This window comes from Podarcis erhardii (assembly GCF_964252035.2).
Source record: "Podarcis erhardii genome assembly, chromosome: 3".
NCBI classification, from domain to species: domain Eukaryota; kingdom Metazoa; phylum Chordata; class Lepidosauria; order Squamata; family Lacertidae; genus Podarcis; species Podarcis erhardii.
In genome coordinates this window covers 37,913,084-37,930,815 of record NC_138507.1, presented here as the reverse complement: position 1 = coordinate 37,930,815, position 17,732 = coordinate 37,913,084, and the positions used below count along the sequence as shown (strand labels likewise).

The 17,732-nt window shown below is 42.5% G+C and overlaps 1 protein-coding gene across 8 annotated transcripts in view; it reads left to right on the top strand.

Moving 5' to 3' along the window:
- Window positions 1-15,470, top strand: part of ASRGL1 (asparaginase and isoaspartyl peptidase 1) — a 73,367-nt gene extending 57,897 nt beyond the window's left edge. For 7 of the 8 annotated variants that reach the window (XM_081857346.1, XM_081857351.1, XM_081857350.1 and 4 more), the window contains 4 exons: window positions 5,717-5,871; window positions 7,083-7,201; window positions 9,677-9,787; window positions 13,559-15,470. In XM_081857346.1, coding sequence (XP_081713472.1) covers window positions 5,717-5,871; window positions 7,083-7,201; window positions 9,677-9,787; window positions 13,559-13,788 — 615 coding nt within the window. In that variant the 3' untranslated portion in view covers window positions 13,789-15,470. Of the gene's footprint in view, window positions 1-5,716; window positions 5,872-7,082; window positions 7,202-9,676; window positions 9,788-10,715; window positions 10,866-13,558 lie in introns of those variants that run through there. The other variant, XM_081857353.1, reaches the window with a different exon arrangement.
- The last annotated feature ends 2,262 nt before the right edge of the window (window positions 15,471-17,732 follow it).

Genomic DNA, 17,732 nt, shown 5'->3' with positions numbered 1-17,732 from the left:
GGGTTTTTTTCCTCCCCCCCCTTTTTCTAAGCCGCTTATCAGCTGATCCGCTAAGCCGCTTAACAGCTGATCCGCTAAGCCGCTTATCAGCTGATCCGCTAAGCCGCTAAGCCGCTTAACAGCTGATCCGCTAAGCCGCTTATCAGCTGATCCGCTAAGCCCCTAAGCCGCTAATAGCGCTAATCCGCTAATCCGCTAATGGGCTTGCTTCGCAAGACGAAAAAACCGCAAGACAAAGAGACTCGCGGAACCGATTCTTTTCGTCTTGCGAGGCACTACTGTACAACATTCCTTGTTTTGCTAGAGTTGACATGCAAGGGAATGTTTGGTCCTCCAGCCAGTCGAAACTTCCTGTTCCTCCTGGCTTGGAGCATCCTTCCTTGCATGTAACCTTCCTTTCCAGACCTGGTAAAAGGCCAAGGCATGCTGCCACTCTCTCTTTTCCATCTTCTTTTCTTCCTATGAACTTCCTGGAATGAACTGCTGGCTGCCAGCCAAGCAGTCCCCCAGGTCATCTCCCTTATGGCATAAACCTGTTAGTATAATCTTGTAACTTTAAACCTAAAGCCTGCCTTCAGGTATCACACTGTGCTCTGCCTGATCGTGAGTAAACTTCCTTTTTATTGCTTATGAATAAGACTGTGGTGTCTTTATTCTTTTAGGAGGGATTCAAGGGGTCTTACCAGGAAAGTATTAGAACACATTTCAATCTGGACAAGCCAGATGGAATTGCAAATTGTCTTAAGAAACTCACATGCATTTGCAGCCAGTTTTCTGCATTAAAGGAGAATGTAAACTCTGCTAAGTAAAGGAACTTGCTAGTGCAAGTTAGGAAGGATATTAATAAACAATATAATAATAATAATAATAATTTATTATTTATACCCCGCCCATCTGGCTGAGTTTCCCCAGCCACTCTGGGCGGCTCCCAATCAGTATTAAAAACAATACAGCATTACATATTAAAAACATCCCTGAACAGGGCTGCCTTAAGATGTCTTCTGAACGTCAGGTAATTCTTTATCTCTTTGACATCTGATGGGAGGGCGTTCCACAGGGCGGGCGCCACTACCGAGAAGGCCCTCTGTCTGGTTCCCTGTAGCCTCACTTCTCGCAATGAGGGAACCGCCAGAAGGCCCTCGGCGCTAGATCTCAGTGTCCGGGCTGAACGATGGGGGTGGAGACGCTCCTTCAGGTATACAGGACCGAGGCCGTTTAGGGCTTTAAAGGTCAGCACCAACACTTTGAATCGTGCTCGGAAACGTACTGGGAGCCAATGCAGATCTCTCAGAACCGGTGTTATGTGGTCCCGGCGGCCACTCCCAGTCACCAGTCTAGCTGCCGCATTCTGGATTAATTGCAGTTTCCGGGTCACCTTCAAAGGTAGCCCCACGTAGAGCGCATTGCAGTAGTCCAAGCGTGAGATAACTAGAGCATGCACCACTCTGGCGAGACAGTCCGCGGGGAGGTAGGGTCTTAGCCTGCGTACCAGGTGGAGCTGGTAGACAGCTGCCCTGGACACAGAGTTAATCTGCGCCTCCATGGACAGCTGTGAGTCCAAAATGACTCCCAGGCTGCGCATCTGGTCCTTCAGGGGCACAGTTACCCCATTCAGGACCAGGGAATCCTCCACACCTGCCCGCCTCCTGTCCCCCAAAAACAGTACTTCTGTCTTGTCAGGATTCAACCTCAATCTGTTAGCCGCCATCCAACCTCCAACCGCCTCCAGGCACTCACACAGGACCTTCACCGCCTTCACTGGTTCTGATTTAAAGGAGAGGTAGAGCTGGGTGTCATCTGCATACTGATGAACACCCAGTCCAAACCCCCTGATGATCTCTCCCAGCGGCTTCATATAGATATTAAAAAGCATGGGGGAGAGGACAGAACCCTGAGGCACCCCACAAGTGAGAGCCCAGGGGTCTGAACACTCACCCCCCCCCACCTTCTGGACACGGCCCAGGAGGAAGGAGCGGAACCACTGTATAACAGTGCCCCCAGCTCCCAGCCCCTCTAGACGGTCCAGAAGGATGTTATGGTCGATGGTGTCAAAGGCCGCTGAGAGATCCAGCAGAACTAGGAAACAGCTCTCACCTTTGTCCCTAGCCCGCCGGAGATCATCAACCAGCGCGACCAAGGCAGTTTCAGTCCCATGGTGAGGCCTGAATCCCGATTGGAAGTGATCCAAATGGTCCGTTTCCTCCAGGCGTGCTTGGAGTTGTTCAGCAACCACCCGCTCAATCACCTTGCCCAAGAATGGCAGATTTGAGACTGGGCGATAGTTGGCCAAATTGGCCGGGTCTAAAGATGTTTTTTTAAGAAGCGGTTTAATGACCGCCTCTTTCAGCGGGTCTGGGAAGGCTCCCTCACAGAGGGAAGCATTCACCACCCCGCAGATCCCATCGCCCAGCCCTTCCTGGCTCGCTTTTATCAGCCAGGATGGGCAAGGATCAAAGAGACAGGTGATCGGTTTCACTCGTCCAAGCAGCCTGTCCACATCCTCGGAGGTAACAGATTGGAATTGATCCCATGTAACAGGACCAGACAGAACTCTAGCACTCTCCCGCCCTGGCCCTGCTCCCACGGTGGAGTCTACCTCCTGCCACCCGGAACATCCACACATAAAGAAATAGCATGGTCCCTTAATATCTATTTTTATAGTACTACCAGTTACCTTTAGATCATTTCAGTTGGTTAGACCATGGTGCTGATAACACCAAGGTTGCAGGTTTGATCCCTGTATGGACCAGCTGCATATTCCTGCATTGCAGGGGGTTGGACTAGATGATCCTCAGGGTCCCTTCCAACTCTACAGTTCTATGATTTGTGATATTAACCAGGAATGAAGAGAAAGGGCTGTAGCTCAGTGGCAAAGCACACGTGTTGCAATTAAATGGTTCCATGTTCAAATCCTTATATCTTCTCTCCAGGAAATATTCCCGTTTGAAACACTGGAGAACCACTGCTAGTGTAGAACACTGGCTGGGACTGATGGGAGTTGGAAGCCCACAACGTCCCTTATTTCTAGAGCAGACAATACTGGAGAAAATGGACAAATGGTCTAACTCATTGTAAGGCATCTTCCTATGTTCTAGCTATGGAATTGGCCCTGGAGATTGTTCATTGGCTCCTCTGAGCTAAGATTACAGTGGTACCTCAGGTTAAGAACTTGATTTGTTCTGAAGGTCCATTCTTAACTTGAAACTGTTCTTAACCTGAGGTACCACTTTAGCTAATGGGGCCTCCCACTGCCGCCGCGCCGCCGGAACATGATTTCTGTTCTCATCCTGAAGCAAAGTTCTTAACCCGAGGTACTATTTCTGGGTTAGCAGAGTCTGTAACCTGAAGCGTCTGTAACCCAGGGTACCACTGTATGTGTCATTTCCTGTCAGTGCACTTTCAGTGGTTTGTTTGTCTGCTAAATATCTCCATTCTATGCAGTTTCCAGTGTTGAATTTCAGGTGTGTGGGTGTGTGTGGGTGTGTGTGTGTGTGGTAAATTTGGGAAAGAGGAAACTGATATAAGCTAAAGTCAGTGTGATTTAAGTATGCATAATAAGATATAGGACTAGATTTTCTTGAATGACTTTCACTAATAAAATAAATGATTTTAAAAAGAATTATCATGATTTTGGCACAAAAGGTAAAGTGTGTGAATTTGTATGTATTTTTTTAAAGAATAAGTAGCAAGGTGCATTCACAGAGCCATATGCCTGTTTTTAATATCTATTGTCTCCTCTATTGATATTGTTTCGTGGTGGTATTTTATGTATTGCATCTAAGACTGCAACCCTATTTACACTAACCTGAGTTCAACAGTAAGTCCTGTTGAACGTAGTGTGGTTTATTTTGAGTAAATAAGCAAAAGCTACAGATACTGTTGGTACTTTTTTTTGTTTTACAAAAGCAGAAGAGGGCAGTATTACACAAAGCAAATGTTCAAAACAAAAAAAGAAAGAAAGAAAAGAGCTGGAACAATTCAGTCATGTAAGAGTAAACTGACACCATTGTCCTGCTTTGCAAATGATAATATATGATCCAAGCACAGGTATGCATCGCCTGACTATTTGTATTGTCCTTTATTGGAGACTGAAAACTCTTCCTTGTTCATAACTTCGAGAGAGGAAAATTCTCCTGAGTGTTTCTTGTCTCAGAAACAATGAGATACTTTTGCTCATTTGGCACCAGAGAATTGGTCACCATGTGGGAAACTATCATAACAGAGTAATGCATCCACATATGTAGCCGGCTCCATAGTACTGTTCTTTGTATGTAAATCTCCAACCTGCCTACTTTGTCAAGAGGTTCAGTAGTCGCAACAAAACCAGGAAGTAGGGTGCAACCTGTAGCAATTGATGCTATCTCCTTATGAAATTGCCATCAGCAGATCATGTGGAGCACATGGGTACACATTAATATAACACCATGTGACAGAAGCCGAGCAAATGAAAGGCAGCATTTCTGCATGCCTAAAAAGTAGCTGTTTTATTTCATATCCAAGTGTGGCTTCTTGCATATGCCCTGAAATTGACCGTAGCTTGATACCAGGGGGCAGCTTCCTCTTACAATTAGCTGGGCCCCTCCACCTCCTTTTCTTCCTTCCTCACAATCACACAGAAACACACTTTGCCCCTTTTGTGCCTTCGCATCCCTCCCCCACTAGAACTGAAGAAGGAAGACAGAATCGTTTTGCTACACAGTTCCAGCCCTATTGTTAGGCAGAATGAAGTGGCCACCTCAGGTAGCAAATGCTTAGGGGCAGAGAGGGGTTATTAGCGGCAGGAGGACAAAGCTTTTTGGACTGCTCAGCCTACCCTCTGTAAACCTACTGCAGTCAAATGTGTTGTCTCCCTGCCAGTATTGAAGTAAAATTCAAGCGCCAATTCAGCTGGCCCTTGTATATGGAATGGTGATGGTGACACCCTCTCCTTTGCCTCAGGCAGAAAAATGGCTTGGGTTGGCCCTGTTAATACATCAAGGGCAGTATCTTTCAGGGGTCAGATCCTGGTCTCTTCTGTATGCGAAGCCTTGCACAGTTGCAAATATATTTATTCTGTAATGGGCAATGGATGTAGATTTCTTTATTAAAATGTACATCTCATTATGTCCTTAGCCTCTTGGCAGTGTACACTTTGAAAAACACAATATACATATTCTAAAAATAAATCTGTACTGCTAAGATTACATAAGATTTATCCTTGACTTTGTTCTTTTACTTCATTCAAACCTTCTCTAGTCATTTAAAGCCAATGTGTGGTGGTGGGGGAGGTTATTTCATTTCATTTCATTTATTATATTTCTATGTCACTCTTCACTCGCATGAGTCTCAAAGCGGCTTTCATACAATAAATAATATCACTGAACATCACAATAGCAACATAAATAATATAAAATAATTAACAAATCATCAGTAAAACAACCACCTTCTGTAAAGTACTATAAAACAGAACAACTTAAAAAATATGGTAAACAGCTCAACCACAAGAAAAGTCATGTTATAAAATTCACAAAGTATTACAGCACTCATAATCCACAAAGCAACATTAACAACATTAACAAACAACCAAAGCAAACTAAACACTGTCGAATTCACACACATGCTCTCCCCATCCCCATGACTCATAGTCTTTCACTCATTTTATCAAATGTCCACGGCAGCAACAAGCTTGTCCAGCTATTTTGTTGAGTAGCTTCTTATTATATCTTATCTCCTTCAGACAGACCACATGTTGTTGACGGACCAGGGCGCCTCTGCCTTTGCTAGAGGCATGGGAGTTCCTGAGGTTCCTGGAGAGAAACTGATCACAGAAAGGTCACTGGAGAGATGGAAGAAAAACCTTGAGGCTGATTCGAACCCTCAACAGTTTCAAAAGCAAGTATAAAATGTTGGGTGTTGGGGGCAAAATCCTGACCACTTGAGCAAACGAAATTAAAGCATGACGCGAAATGTGAAGCTACTCACATTTCTCCGATGAAAATAGGGACACCCCATTCCATAATGATAATTTGACTGCTTATACCTCATCCCAGTCACACTGGGCAGCTTCTTACATATATAAAAACATAATAAAACATGAAGCATTTTTTTAAAAAAAACCCAACCCTTCCCTATACAGGATTGCCTTCAGATAGCTTGGGTGTCAGATAACTGCACACCCTCCTACATTTTCCCAGTGAAAATAGAGACATCCTACCATACCCTCCAACATTTCTCCAATGAAAATAGGGACATCCTAAGGAAAAGTGGGACATTCCAGGATCAAATCAGAAACCAGGATGGCTTCCCTAAATCAGGGACGTCCCTGGAGAATAGGGACACTTGGAGGGTCTGTACTCAAGATGGCAATATGCAATCTTCAGATTCCGAGGCAGGATACTTCTGAATGCCAGCTGCTGGGGAGCAGTAGTGGGGATTGGACTCATTTCCTGCTCGTGAGTTTTCCAGAAACATCTGACTGAACTAGAAAAGGGTTTGGTCAAATCCAGCAGTGCTGCTTAAAGTTCTCATAATATATCCCCCTATGCTGGTCAAATCTCTGCAAAACGTAATGGATGTTTTACCCGTAGACATCCAGCTTGTGAAATTTGGTCTTCCCAAGGATGCATGCCCACCAGCTGCTCACCTCATCTCTGGATTTGCTGCGCCCAGCCCATACTCCCATAGGCCACAAACCTATTCGTACTTACCTGATAGTAAAAGCCTCATTGAACTCAACCTGCAGTCTTAATTTTTTGCTGGGAGCAGGGGAGGCAGCGCTGCATCTGAAGCCCTGATCTATTGATTAATTGGGGGTGGGGGATTCATTCAACTGCACAGAAATGCTTTAGGTTATTCGGTCACATCAATTGTTCAATTGAATGATCTTTTTATACTTGAAAAAGACTGGTCCTTCAACAGATTAAGTGCAAACTCAGAAGTGCATTAACTCCCAATACAGATTTTTCCTTTTATGAATTCTTTGGACTGAAGATTTCCGTTGATTTTTTTTAATACTTGGGGAAATGCTACCTGTGAGACGCTATGTTCTTTTGGCAAATGCTCTCCAGTCTTCAGCTAATTGTTTGAAATGCTATTTTTGGCAGAGACCTTGGAACAGTTGGAGCCGTTGCTATCGACAGTGCAGGAAACGTTGCTTGTGCAACATCAACTGGGGGACTCACGAACAAACGCGTCGGCCGCGTTGGTGATACAGCGTGTATAGGTAGGGGAGTGTGATAAATGGAAGAAGAGCCAGCCAGCCCTTCCTTCCCTCTCTTTCTCATATAATATGTATGATATCAGTCAAATGCATGATAGCAAAGGCTGTGATCTAAAGAATCAGTATGACGGCTTGCCGTTCCTATGGCAGCAATTCCTGCTGCCAAAGAGGCAAGCCACTTTAAAAAAACGGAACAGTGAAAGTGGGAAGTGCTGGTGCAGAAACAGCAAGCAAAGTATCGGGCTTGCAGTGACTCTCCACGCTTGCGTGCACATACAAACCCGAGTTTAGTGAACGGTATGTTTTCCTGAGATGATGACTTTGTAACTTTTACATCCTGCGCAATATACTTCTACAGTACTGTATATAAGATGGGTAGGGAGTGGAAAGAGCAGGATTTGGAGATTGCTTGGTTAAATACATTGTGTTTCTCTTGTAGAAACAGGCTTACAGTAGTTCTTGCGTGAGGAAGCAGCAAGGGGTGTTAAAAGGAGCCCAGGGTGTACAGTGGTACCTTGGGTTACAGGCGCTTCAGGTTACAGACTCCGCTAACCCAGAAATAGTACCTCGGGTTAAGAACTTCAGGATGAGAACAGAAATCGCATGGCGGCAGTGGGAGGCCCCATTACCTAAAGTGGTACCTCAGGTTAAGAACAGTTTCAGGTTAAGAACGGACCTCTGGAATGAAATAAGTTCTTAACCTGAGGTACCACTGTATTTATAGACACATAAGGAAATTTGCACGGAGAACCTTCACTTCCTGCCTCCACTTGAAATTCCAGGAAGAAATCTATTTATCAAGTCATAGACTTTGAAGGGGTAAAAACATTGCTTTTGTTTTAAATTCTACTGACATTCAGGCCACCAGCAATGATTACTTGTAGATTCAGAGCCAGTGTAAACTTAGCATGCAGCTTGAAGGATGGCTTATTAGCAAATATATCATCTGTTTACTATGCAGCTGATCTAAACTTTAGTTTTGCAATTTGCAGGCTGAAAGTCAATAATGTGTGTGTAAAATACTTCTCCCCAATACCACCAAATAACAGGTCTTTGCTTAACTTTAGTAAATCTTCATTCATTTTGTTTAGACTGCGTTTTGTTTAAGCAAGAAGGCATATATGTTTAGTCTGGAGAAAGGACGATTTAAAAAGCAGATGATTGTCCAGAGTTCAGCACTCCTGAGATATTAGGAGCACCATGTTAACATTGTTCAGTCATTAGCATTCTCCTGTTAGAAGATTTTGCTTGGTAGTTCAGTGTATGTAGGCAACCCTCAATAGACTTGTGTACCATCTTTCAAACACCATCCTTTCTTGATATGTTTTGAAGATTCCCCCAATATTTAATAGCTTCATTAGCTATTGCAAGAAAGGAAACAATTCTCTAGATATCCATCCACAAGAAACATCTTAAGAGTTTATTCATATTTTTCTGCCTTGTCATCACCATGTCTACCACTAGGCCAGCAAATCAGTGTGCCAGTTTCACCAATTCCAACGTGGTTATATCTGAAATGATATTTAAAAGAGAAAATGAGTTGTGCTTAGTTCAGGTTCCAATTGGCTGAAGTGATGCCTGTTGTGGCTTACTTTTATGAACTAACTCATCAGTGTAGCAAGTAACCTCACCAGTGCTGCTAGCCACAGGGTGGTACAGCACTGATGACGTGTACTTACCACACTATCCCCTCAGCCTTCATAGAAAGTTCATTTGAACACTAGTGGAACTATGGTGGTACCTTGACCATCTGGAAGAGATTTTTTGGTGGTCAAGTTACCCAGCAGTAATTTGACTTCAGGAGTAATTGACACTTAATCCTTACCAATTAACATTGTATTATTGAAGTGCAAATGAACCCTTGCTCCAAATTATTGGTTAATTCCATTGATGTAGACCAGGGATGTCCAACAGGTCGATCACGATCTACTGGTAGATCCCCATGAGGTTTTGGTAGATCGCAGTTGATTGCTCCGTCCCTTTCCTTAGCGTTGGTAAAATATATTCCAGCCCCGCTCCCTCACCCTGGCCTCCATTGTTGCACGATTTGCAGAATGGAAGATGGAGTTTACTTAGTGAGGCTGTTTGTTTCCGCAGCAGTCTGTTGCTGAGTGGCTGTTCCCCTTTCTCCCTTGAGCTTAGGCTTGAATTCTCAATAATCGGGGCTTTCCTCCTCCCTAAAAAAAGTTCAACAACCTTGCCCTGAACCCCCCAAAAACGGGGCTTTCCTTTTTTAAAAAAGGGGTAGATCATTGCCAGTTTTTAATTCTGTGAGTAGATCGCAGTCTCTTGGGAGTTGGCCACCCCTGATGTATTGTAGACACAAAGTGTATGCCACTTGGGTTCCTCTGCTTCACATAAGATTGGTTGCTTTTGTAACGAGCTTATGTGCAATTGGATATATCCTTGTAGTTGATTTGAGATGTTGGGTACTGTAAATGCCAGTCCTTGACTTTTTACTTTTTGCTCTTTGATCAGGAAGTGGAGGTTATGCAGATAACAATGTTGGTGCCACTTCTACTACAGGCCACGGAGAGAGCATTATGAAAGTGGTTTTGGCAAGACTTATCTTGTATCACATGGAACAAGGTAACGACAAAGGTTGCAAAGAGCACAGAACTGCTACTGTATTCCTGACAGATGTTGGTGGGAGTAGGTTGTGGTCCATTAGTTCAAAGTTGAGGACGCATACCGAGAAAGTTATTTGAATAGTAGTCAAATGTTGTGATCGGTGGAGGGTTGTGTCCAGATGATTTAAACAATGAACCTTCTGAGGGCTCAATTAGTGCTAGTCCTTATTCAGTGGCACTGGAGCAATATTGTGCTGGTGTGCAATGAATGAAAAACAAAAATTATTTCGTAGTTTCCTGCAACAAAGTGTTGATTGCTTTGAAAAGCTCAAGTACAAAAAAACTATGGCATCTTAGTGGTTGCATACCAAAAACAATAGGCTTTTAACTGTTGAAGGGAGTGGGTTGTTGCTGATTAATCTTATAAAACCCTTTAAAGCACCACCAGTTTCTCTAACTTCTATGTTAAAAAGGAAGGCATGTGAATGAAAATAAGTAGGTGATCTATGTATTGATTTGTGTATATTAAGTAAAAGTGTGACTATGGTAAATAGCTAGCAACAAGGTGTTCATGTGGCTGTAATATAATCAGGCTATGCATGACTCCAGAGAGCTTTGCCTTCTATGTTATCCAAACTCTCGATTTATATTACAGCCGGTAAACATAATCAGCTGACCTACTTCTCCTGAATACACTTACAGTTGCCAGCGTGACCAGACCACCTTCTTTATTCTAAGCTGTAGTTGCAGACTGCAGATCGGTAGGATCGCCATTTAACTTCTGACACAAAACTTCAAAGAATTTTAGAGTCATATATGCAGAGGAACTGTTAAATGGAAAAGCTGGAAATTCCATTAGCATTGTATAAAATAAGTTCCAGGGAGGTTATCTGCAAATCTCAGGTGTGTAAATGTCATGGCATAGGGATCTTTCACCTCTATTTCAGCATCCTTAACAAATGGCTTGTCACTCTGACTTAATCTATTGATAGAAAGAGCTACTGTATGAATCTGGTTTTTGGGTCAAATGCACCCAAAAGAAAGCTGTGAAAATACTCAGGGGAAGACATTAAGCCAATACCATTTTCAAGTAAGGAATCATGTCTTTATTGAGATACTTCACTTTTCCAGCTGAACACTAGTTGCAAAGAAATCATCAGGGCCAACAATATCCAATAATATAAAGGACAAGCATCTACAAAAATGGTATGTGGGATCCGATTGCTTCACAGTTGTTTAAAAACATAAAACAATATACAGTGCTACCTTGGGTTACATACGCTTCAGGTTACATACGCTTCAGGTTACAGACTCCACTAACCCAGAAATAGTACCTCGGGTTAAGTACTTTGCTTCAGGATGAGAACAGAAATCGTGCTCCGGCGGCACGGCAGCAGCAGCAGGCCCCATTAGCTAAAGTGGTGCTTCAGGTTAAGAACAGTTTCAGGTTAAGAACGGACCTCTGGAACAAATTAAGTACTTAACCCGAGGTACCACTGTATTGCTCCATTACAAGTGTAATGGGGAAATAATCATGAGTTGTGAATTACTTGCAACAACAAATCGTACAGAACTTGCAACCACAGCACTTGCTAATTAGGCAGCCTATACACAATCACCACATTTCACAACTGCATGAGCAGGCCAGACAAAACAGTTACATGAAGCATATTTTTAGTGTGTTGACCACAGAGATGATTCCTGCCCTCTTTTCAGCAGGAAAGACAGCAGTGGTTGGCTCCACCAGTTCTTTCATAACATAGGCAAATTGGTTATGTCACTGAATTTGATCAACTCCAGGCTAGAACTGCAAGGAGGAGACTTTTTGGAGTGTTCACTCCATTGTGGGTTGTTTAGCTTTTAAATATAGGCATCAAAGCAGGCAGTGTCTACTACATTTGAAAACCAGAAAAGTACCCTTGGCATTTGGAAATGTAGATGGAGGTCACACTTGTCCATACTACCTTTAGTTTTATTAAAATAAAGAATGATCTCTTTCTTGGAGGCACTAAAGAAAGGGGAATCTACAGTTGATTACATCCTTGCATTCTTACTTGATTTTGGAAATGTGCACAGTAGCTTTCAGCCCCTCCTAACCATGCTACATAATTCAGGCTGCACAGTACTACAAGTGAAGAGCAGGTGCTCCATTGAAGGGTAGAAACTGAATGATCCTTTTTGCAATAGTTGGAATGTCTAAGCGTTATTATGGCAGCTGTTGCCTGGATGAAAATAATCCTTCCTGTTAGTGTTTATAAAGGCTGGGCTTTGGTTTCTAAGCATGAGAATAGTTTCCATTCTGGGGTATCTGGGTTTCGTTTTTATGAAGAGGAAGGGCAAAATCTTAAAGCAGTTGTTATGCTTGTCTGAGTTACAATATGACACCTGATGCATTTGTAATACTTAAGACCAAGCAATATACAATGCACCAGTGGATCTGAGATTATAAATTGTGGATAACAACATGAATTTTATTTGGCTTGTTTGCTATGCACATGCACACAAGATGGGTTTTGTTTACAGGGCATCATGTCATCTTTAAAAATGATTAAATGTTACTGCTGTCTCTGATGACATGCTTACATTGTACACTTGAACTAAACAATGTCTGAAGGTCTCGATTTGCGGACCTACCAAAAACATATAGAGATATATATAAAACAACAGTGACAAAATAATCCCACAATGATACTTTGGTTTGTATTGGGATTCAATTATATCATAAATCCTGGTGATAAAGATTATCAATGTCCTTTGAATTTTTTTCTTGCCAATTTACCAACAACTAAAACAAATCCGGCAGGAAGGTAAACAGTGTTTCCGTGCGCTGTTCTGGTTCACCAGAAGCGGCTTAGTCATGCTGGCCACATGACCCGGAAGCTGTACGCCGGCTCCCTCGGCCAATAAAGCGAGATGAGCTCCGCAACCTCAGAGTCGTCCGTGACTGGACCTAATGGTCAGGGGTCCCTTTACCTTTACCTTTAAAACAAATCCATATATAGGAGACACACATTTGAGGGCCGGACAAAGCACAGAATGGTTTCTGTGTTGTTGTGCCCCCCATGACACAATTAGGCCCATCAGTTGTATCTATCACCTTTTATTTCCCTTTCTTTTTAGCAAAGGAAAGAAATAGAAAGTCATTTGTGGTATTCTGTCAATCATTAGAACAGCTGGCTAATGGAACTCAGTTGTAGAAAGGCTGTGGAATCTTCTTCATTTTAAGGTATTTAGTAAGAGCTGAAGGAATGATTCTCAGGAATAGCAAGGTATAGTGAACATAGCTAGAATTTGGACTAAGGGGCCATAAACCATCTGGCTTTGATTCGGTAAGTTGGTGTACTATTCGCAAAGAGAGTTTTGCAATGTCTTGTTGGAGAGGGGTCAGGAATTCTCTGATACTTCTTTATTGACTGTTGGGATCTAAAAGGTTTCTTAGATTTACACAAGGGGATTTGGTTATCTCTGTAGAATTCCCCCCCCACACACACACACAAAAAAACAACAACCCAGTTTTAACCTGTGTTTGAAACACTTGTTTCAAAAGAAGGTTGGTAGGCCACTGTTTGAGTAAAAAACAAACCTAATGACCTCTTATACTCATGGAGTTACTCACGTACTTTTGGGATCATGCCCACCATGTTTAAGAGATATTATATGGATGAATTGTAGCTGCTGCAAAAGCCTGTTATTGGCTAACCTGGAAAGATTCAAGGCCACCCTTTCAGCCTGAATTGGTTTTGCTCAAAATTATTTAATTTCTGACGTGTTTTTGAACTTTCCCCCCCAGGAAAATCACCAGGAGATGCTGCTGACTCTGCCCTAGATTGCATGAAAACTAGAGTCGGGGGATTGGGTGGTGTCATTGTGATCAGCAATTCAGGAGACTGGGCTGCACGATGCTCCACCCAGGAGATGTCCTGGGCTACAGTCAAGGATGACCAACTGCACTATGGCATTCATGCTGGGGAGTGGCACACACAACCTGCCGAAGAAGCTATTAGCTCCCTGGGATGCTAAGCAGAAGTGAAGGAAGTGGAAGTAACGCAGCACAATCAAGATTATAGACCTTTGTCGGAAACTGAATCTGTTGTCCCCTTTCTGAAAGGACCTTCTCACCAAATTTCAGTTCAGATATTCACAATGCTGGTCTTTTTGCAGCCAAGCTAAAATCTAGAAGGAGACATAGTGGGCTTAAGGATGGTTTATATGAGCATATATAAGATATCCAAAGGTTTGGTTTCTTAGTCACACAACTAAATTGCAGAAAGTCACTATGCACATCTTCAGTGGGGTGTATTTGATGAGATATGCAGTCTTCACAATGGCCATTATATTGAAGGCAGCTTCTCCTATAATGTGATAATTTTTGGAAACCAGTTTCCATGATAGACCAAATGTAGTCTGGTGCCCCAGATCACACTTTCGCTTTTATCTTATGTGCCCATGTCACAGTCCTCTGTATCCCTCCATCATGCCTCCCTTGAACTGCTCACCTGGGCCTGCTCACACCTCGCCTGCCTCTGTCTCTGTCCTCTGGATCTCTCCTGAGCCTGTGTGGTGTAGTGGTGAAGAGCAGTAGACTCATAATCTGGTGAACTGGGTTTGCGTCCCCGCTCCTCCACATGCAGCTGCTGGGTGACCTTAGGCTTGTCACACTTCTCTGAAGTCTCTCAGCCTCACTCACCTCACAGAGTGTTTGTTGTGGGGGAGGAAGGGAAAGGAGATTGTTAGCCGCTTTGAGACTCCTTAGGGTAGTGATAAAGCGAGATGTCAAATCCAAAGACTTTGTCATCTTCTTCTTCTCTCCTACTCCTACCCACCTTTCCTGGGTCATTATGCTGCCCATCTTCCAATTCCCTGGCCTAGACCTGCATCTCCATTCTCTGGATCCCTTCTACTCGCTTTGCCTTGACCGTCCACACTGCTGCTTGTAGTGCCACCTGTTTGTGGTGAAGTAAACTGCAGCATGATAACAACCCTGTGGTTTTATATACTGGAGGGAAAATCTTAGAATCTTGGAAGTGACCTTGAGGATCATCTAGTTCCACACTCTGTTCATTTCAGGAGCATTTGTTATGTAAACTTTGAGAAGAGCTGGGATGATCACAACCATAGGTTACTCCCAAATTTTGTAACTGAAATATTAAGAAATTTGCTTACATTTCTTTCCTACTTACAATCAGTACAGAAAAGAAAGTAGGGACATAATAATTCTCATGTTTAGGGAAACATGCGAAAGAATTCAAAGTTTTGTTTTGAGATAGCAGACTTTCATTTGATTGTATGACAAGTCAAAGGCCAAGTCAAATAATATGATAGGTGTCTTTCTTGAAGTAGTATATTAATTGCAGGAATAAGCTGCTGGGCATAAAGTTGCACTAGTGTTTATATGGTAATATGTTTTTTGAGGTACTTATAGTACCAAAATAGAAATTTACCGAGTGAAATGTATTTTCTCATGATAATACTTACAATGAAAATGCTTCATTTTTAGATAAGGTATTTGTAATTCTATCCCCTTGCTTTTCCTTTTATTCTTTTCATGCTAATGTAATTCAGTAATTTAAGTCTTATTTAGATATTGCCTTGATCCCATACCACGTTTTCCATCTGGGAAATAATCAGTGCTATGTTGATGCACAACATGTTCTTATGAAAATAAATGCCAATAAAATCTAGTACAGTGTATTTTAAAAGTAGACTACTCATGCATGCTTTATGGCTCAAGTGTATTGTTTAGCTAATCAAATTTCCATCAAATCACACACACACACACACACACACACACACACATGCATTTTCTTGCAGAACAACAAGAGTAGATTCAAGTTTACTGTTGATAAGCCTTTCACGGAAGCAAAAATAATACGGTGATTTTAAAAAATTGAATATTTACAGTACATGGCTGGAGTACTCCTTTTATCTGTGAAATATCAACAGCCATTTCTTTAAGTAGCAGATTCCCCCTTCCCACTCTATTAAAATGTTCATTTTTTAAATTAAGGCAATTATTTTAATTGTAGAATCTGTGGTGTAGCAGTTCATACTTTTAACAAGATATCCTCATAATGGGAGAACATACCTTTCCTTGCCTTTGGATTTGTTCAACTTTGAGAGGCACCATTTTAACATAACATGAGTTGGAGGGCTGCTTCTAAATTGCACTAGAACAAATAAACATGATACCTCTAATTGGGGAGGTGCCTCTGCCGTGCCTTTCAAGAACCAGCCCTGTCAGACTTGCGTCACATCTCCCAAACAGTCACATCCTCCCTAGTGACAATGCCTAATGAATTCCTAGGACAGGCCATTCCTTACATTCATTTAACTTGGCAGTCATCCAGTGTGGTTGCTGTTGTGACTTCTTGGCTTGACTTGCTGATCTGGGGCAGGGGGGCATGCATTCCCTCCCTGCAAAAGTTCAGCTTCCTGTCTATCCACATAGTTCAAACTACAGTACACAAAATATCTGCATGCCCCCCCCCCCTTGGGACACTTGCCTTTTCTTGCCCTTGTTTCCTTCTTTATCTGCCCCCTCCCTTTCCCCAGCAACTTGCTTTTAAACCTTGGAAATATTGCAAAAGCAGTTTCTGATCTGGCATGCTGGTGTGGGCGGGTGAGTTCCATATTGCTGCGTCTTGCTGCATTCTTTAGTCCATGTTCCATGGCAGAATGCCATTTCACTCATGGTTTAGAAAATAAAACATTGCATAAAAGGTTGATTTTTTCCCCTTAAATTTCCCACTAGCCAATATATAGATGGAGGGAAATCTTCACAAAATAATTAAGGGGAGAAAAATGTATTTCTGATTCCCTCTGCCCTGCTCACACACCCTCCCCTCCCCAGTTTTCACATGTCTTGGCTCTGCCTCTTTGCTGCTGGATTCTGTACTATTGTCAGATTTTTGCCTTTTAAGACTTAAGAGACTTAGGATATCACCATGATTTGCTTTGGAGTCTCAAGCTTTGGGATCGAAGACTTGGTAACCCTGTTCATGAGTGAATTTGCAAGATACTTCATTTTTGTTTGATTTATATGACATAAATTTCAGTGGGTGGTTAATTAATAAATAATTCCTGGTGTGACTCAGATTGTACTGCTGTTCACGCAACATCACAACAGGTACAAAGGTAAGGAAAAGAGGAGAGGAGGGGAAATCCTATACATGTTTTTGGACATACCTAATGAGTTCCCTGGTGTTCTGTAGTTCCTAAATCTATTGGCAGGAGGATTAGGAACCAACTTGACTCAATAAGCATCCCTGGATTACCCTTTCTGCTGAACTTTGTGGATTAAAACTGTATTTGATTGCATTACAGATCCCTCTTTCACTCTCTCTCTCTTCAAAGGTCCCATTTTTTTTTTTTTTTTTTGCACTTACCAATGAATTATCAGTGCCTTGCTGTGTTGTAAATAAAATGTGTGCATCAGTTCTCGAGCTCACACTTCTGACCCTTTATCTCTACGGCTTCACTTAGAGTTTAAACCATGTAATGCATTGTAGCATGCAGCTCATTAAGTACTTGCGTGCACTCAGACATAAAGAGCATTGCCCATTATGCATGCCTGGCAACATAGCAAGCTATCTGCTTAGCAACACCGACCCTCACAGAACCCGTTGTTCCAGTGTGGAGGACCTTGCTGTATATTTTGCATAATTCCAGTTTAATTGGAATAGTTATGGTGTGGCGTATGAACTAAAGCACAGCCAGTGGTCATCCTCCATTACTTGGTGGCAATAGATCATTTAGCCTTTGTGTTTGTTGTGCATTCATGACATCATCTGGTTATGGCCCAAAGCATACAGCAGATTTTATTGCCGTTTTAATATTTTCAGTGGTGGGCTGGATTAGGGCCAGCAAATGTGAGCAAGATGGGCAAGATGGAGGCTCTGAGGGTGGGTGGCTCCCAAGTCCGGATCATTGGTCAATTGCCTGCTTTGGACAAGGTCATACTTCCA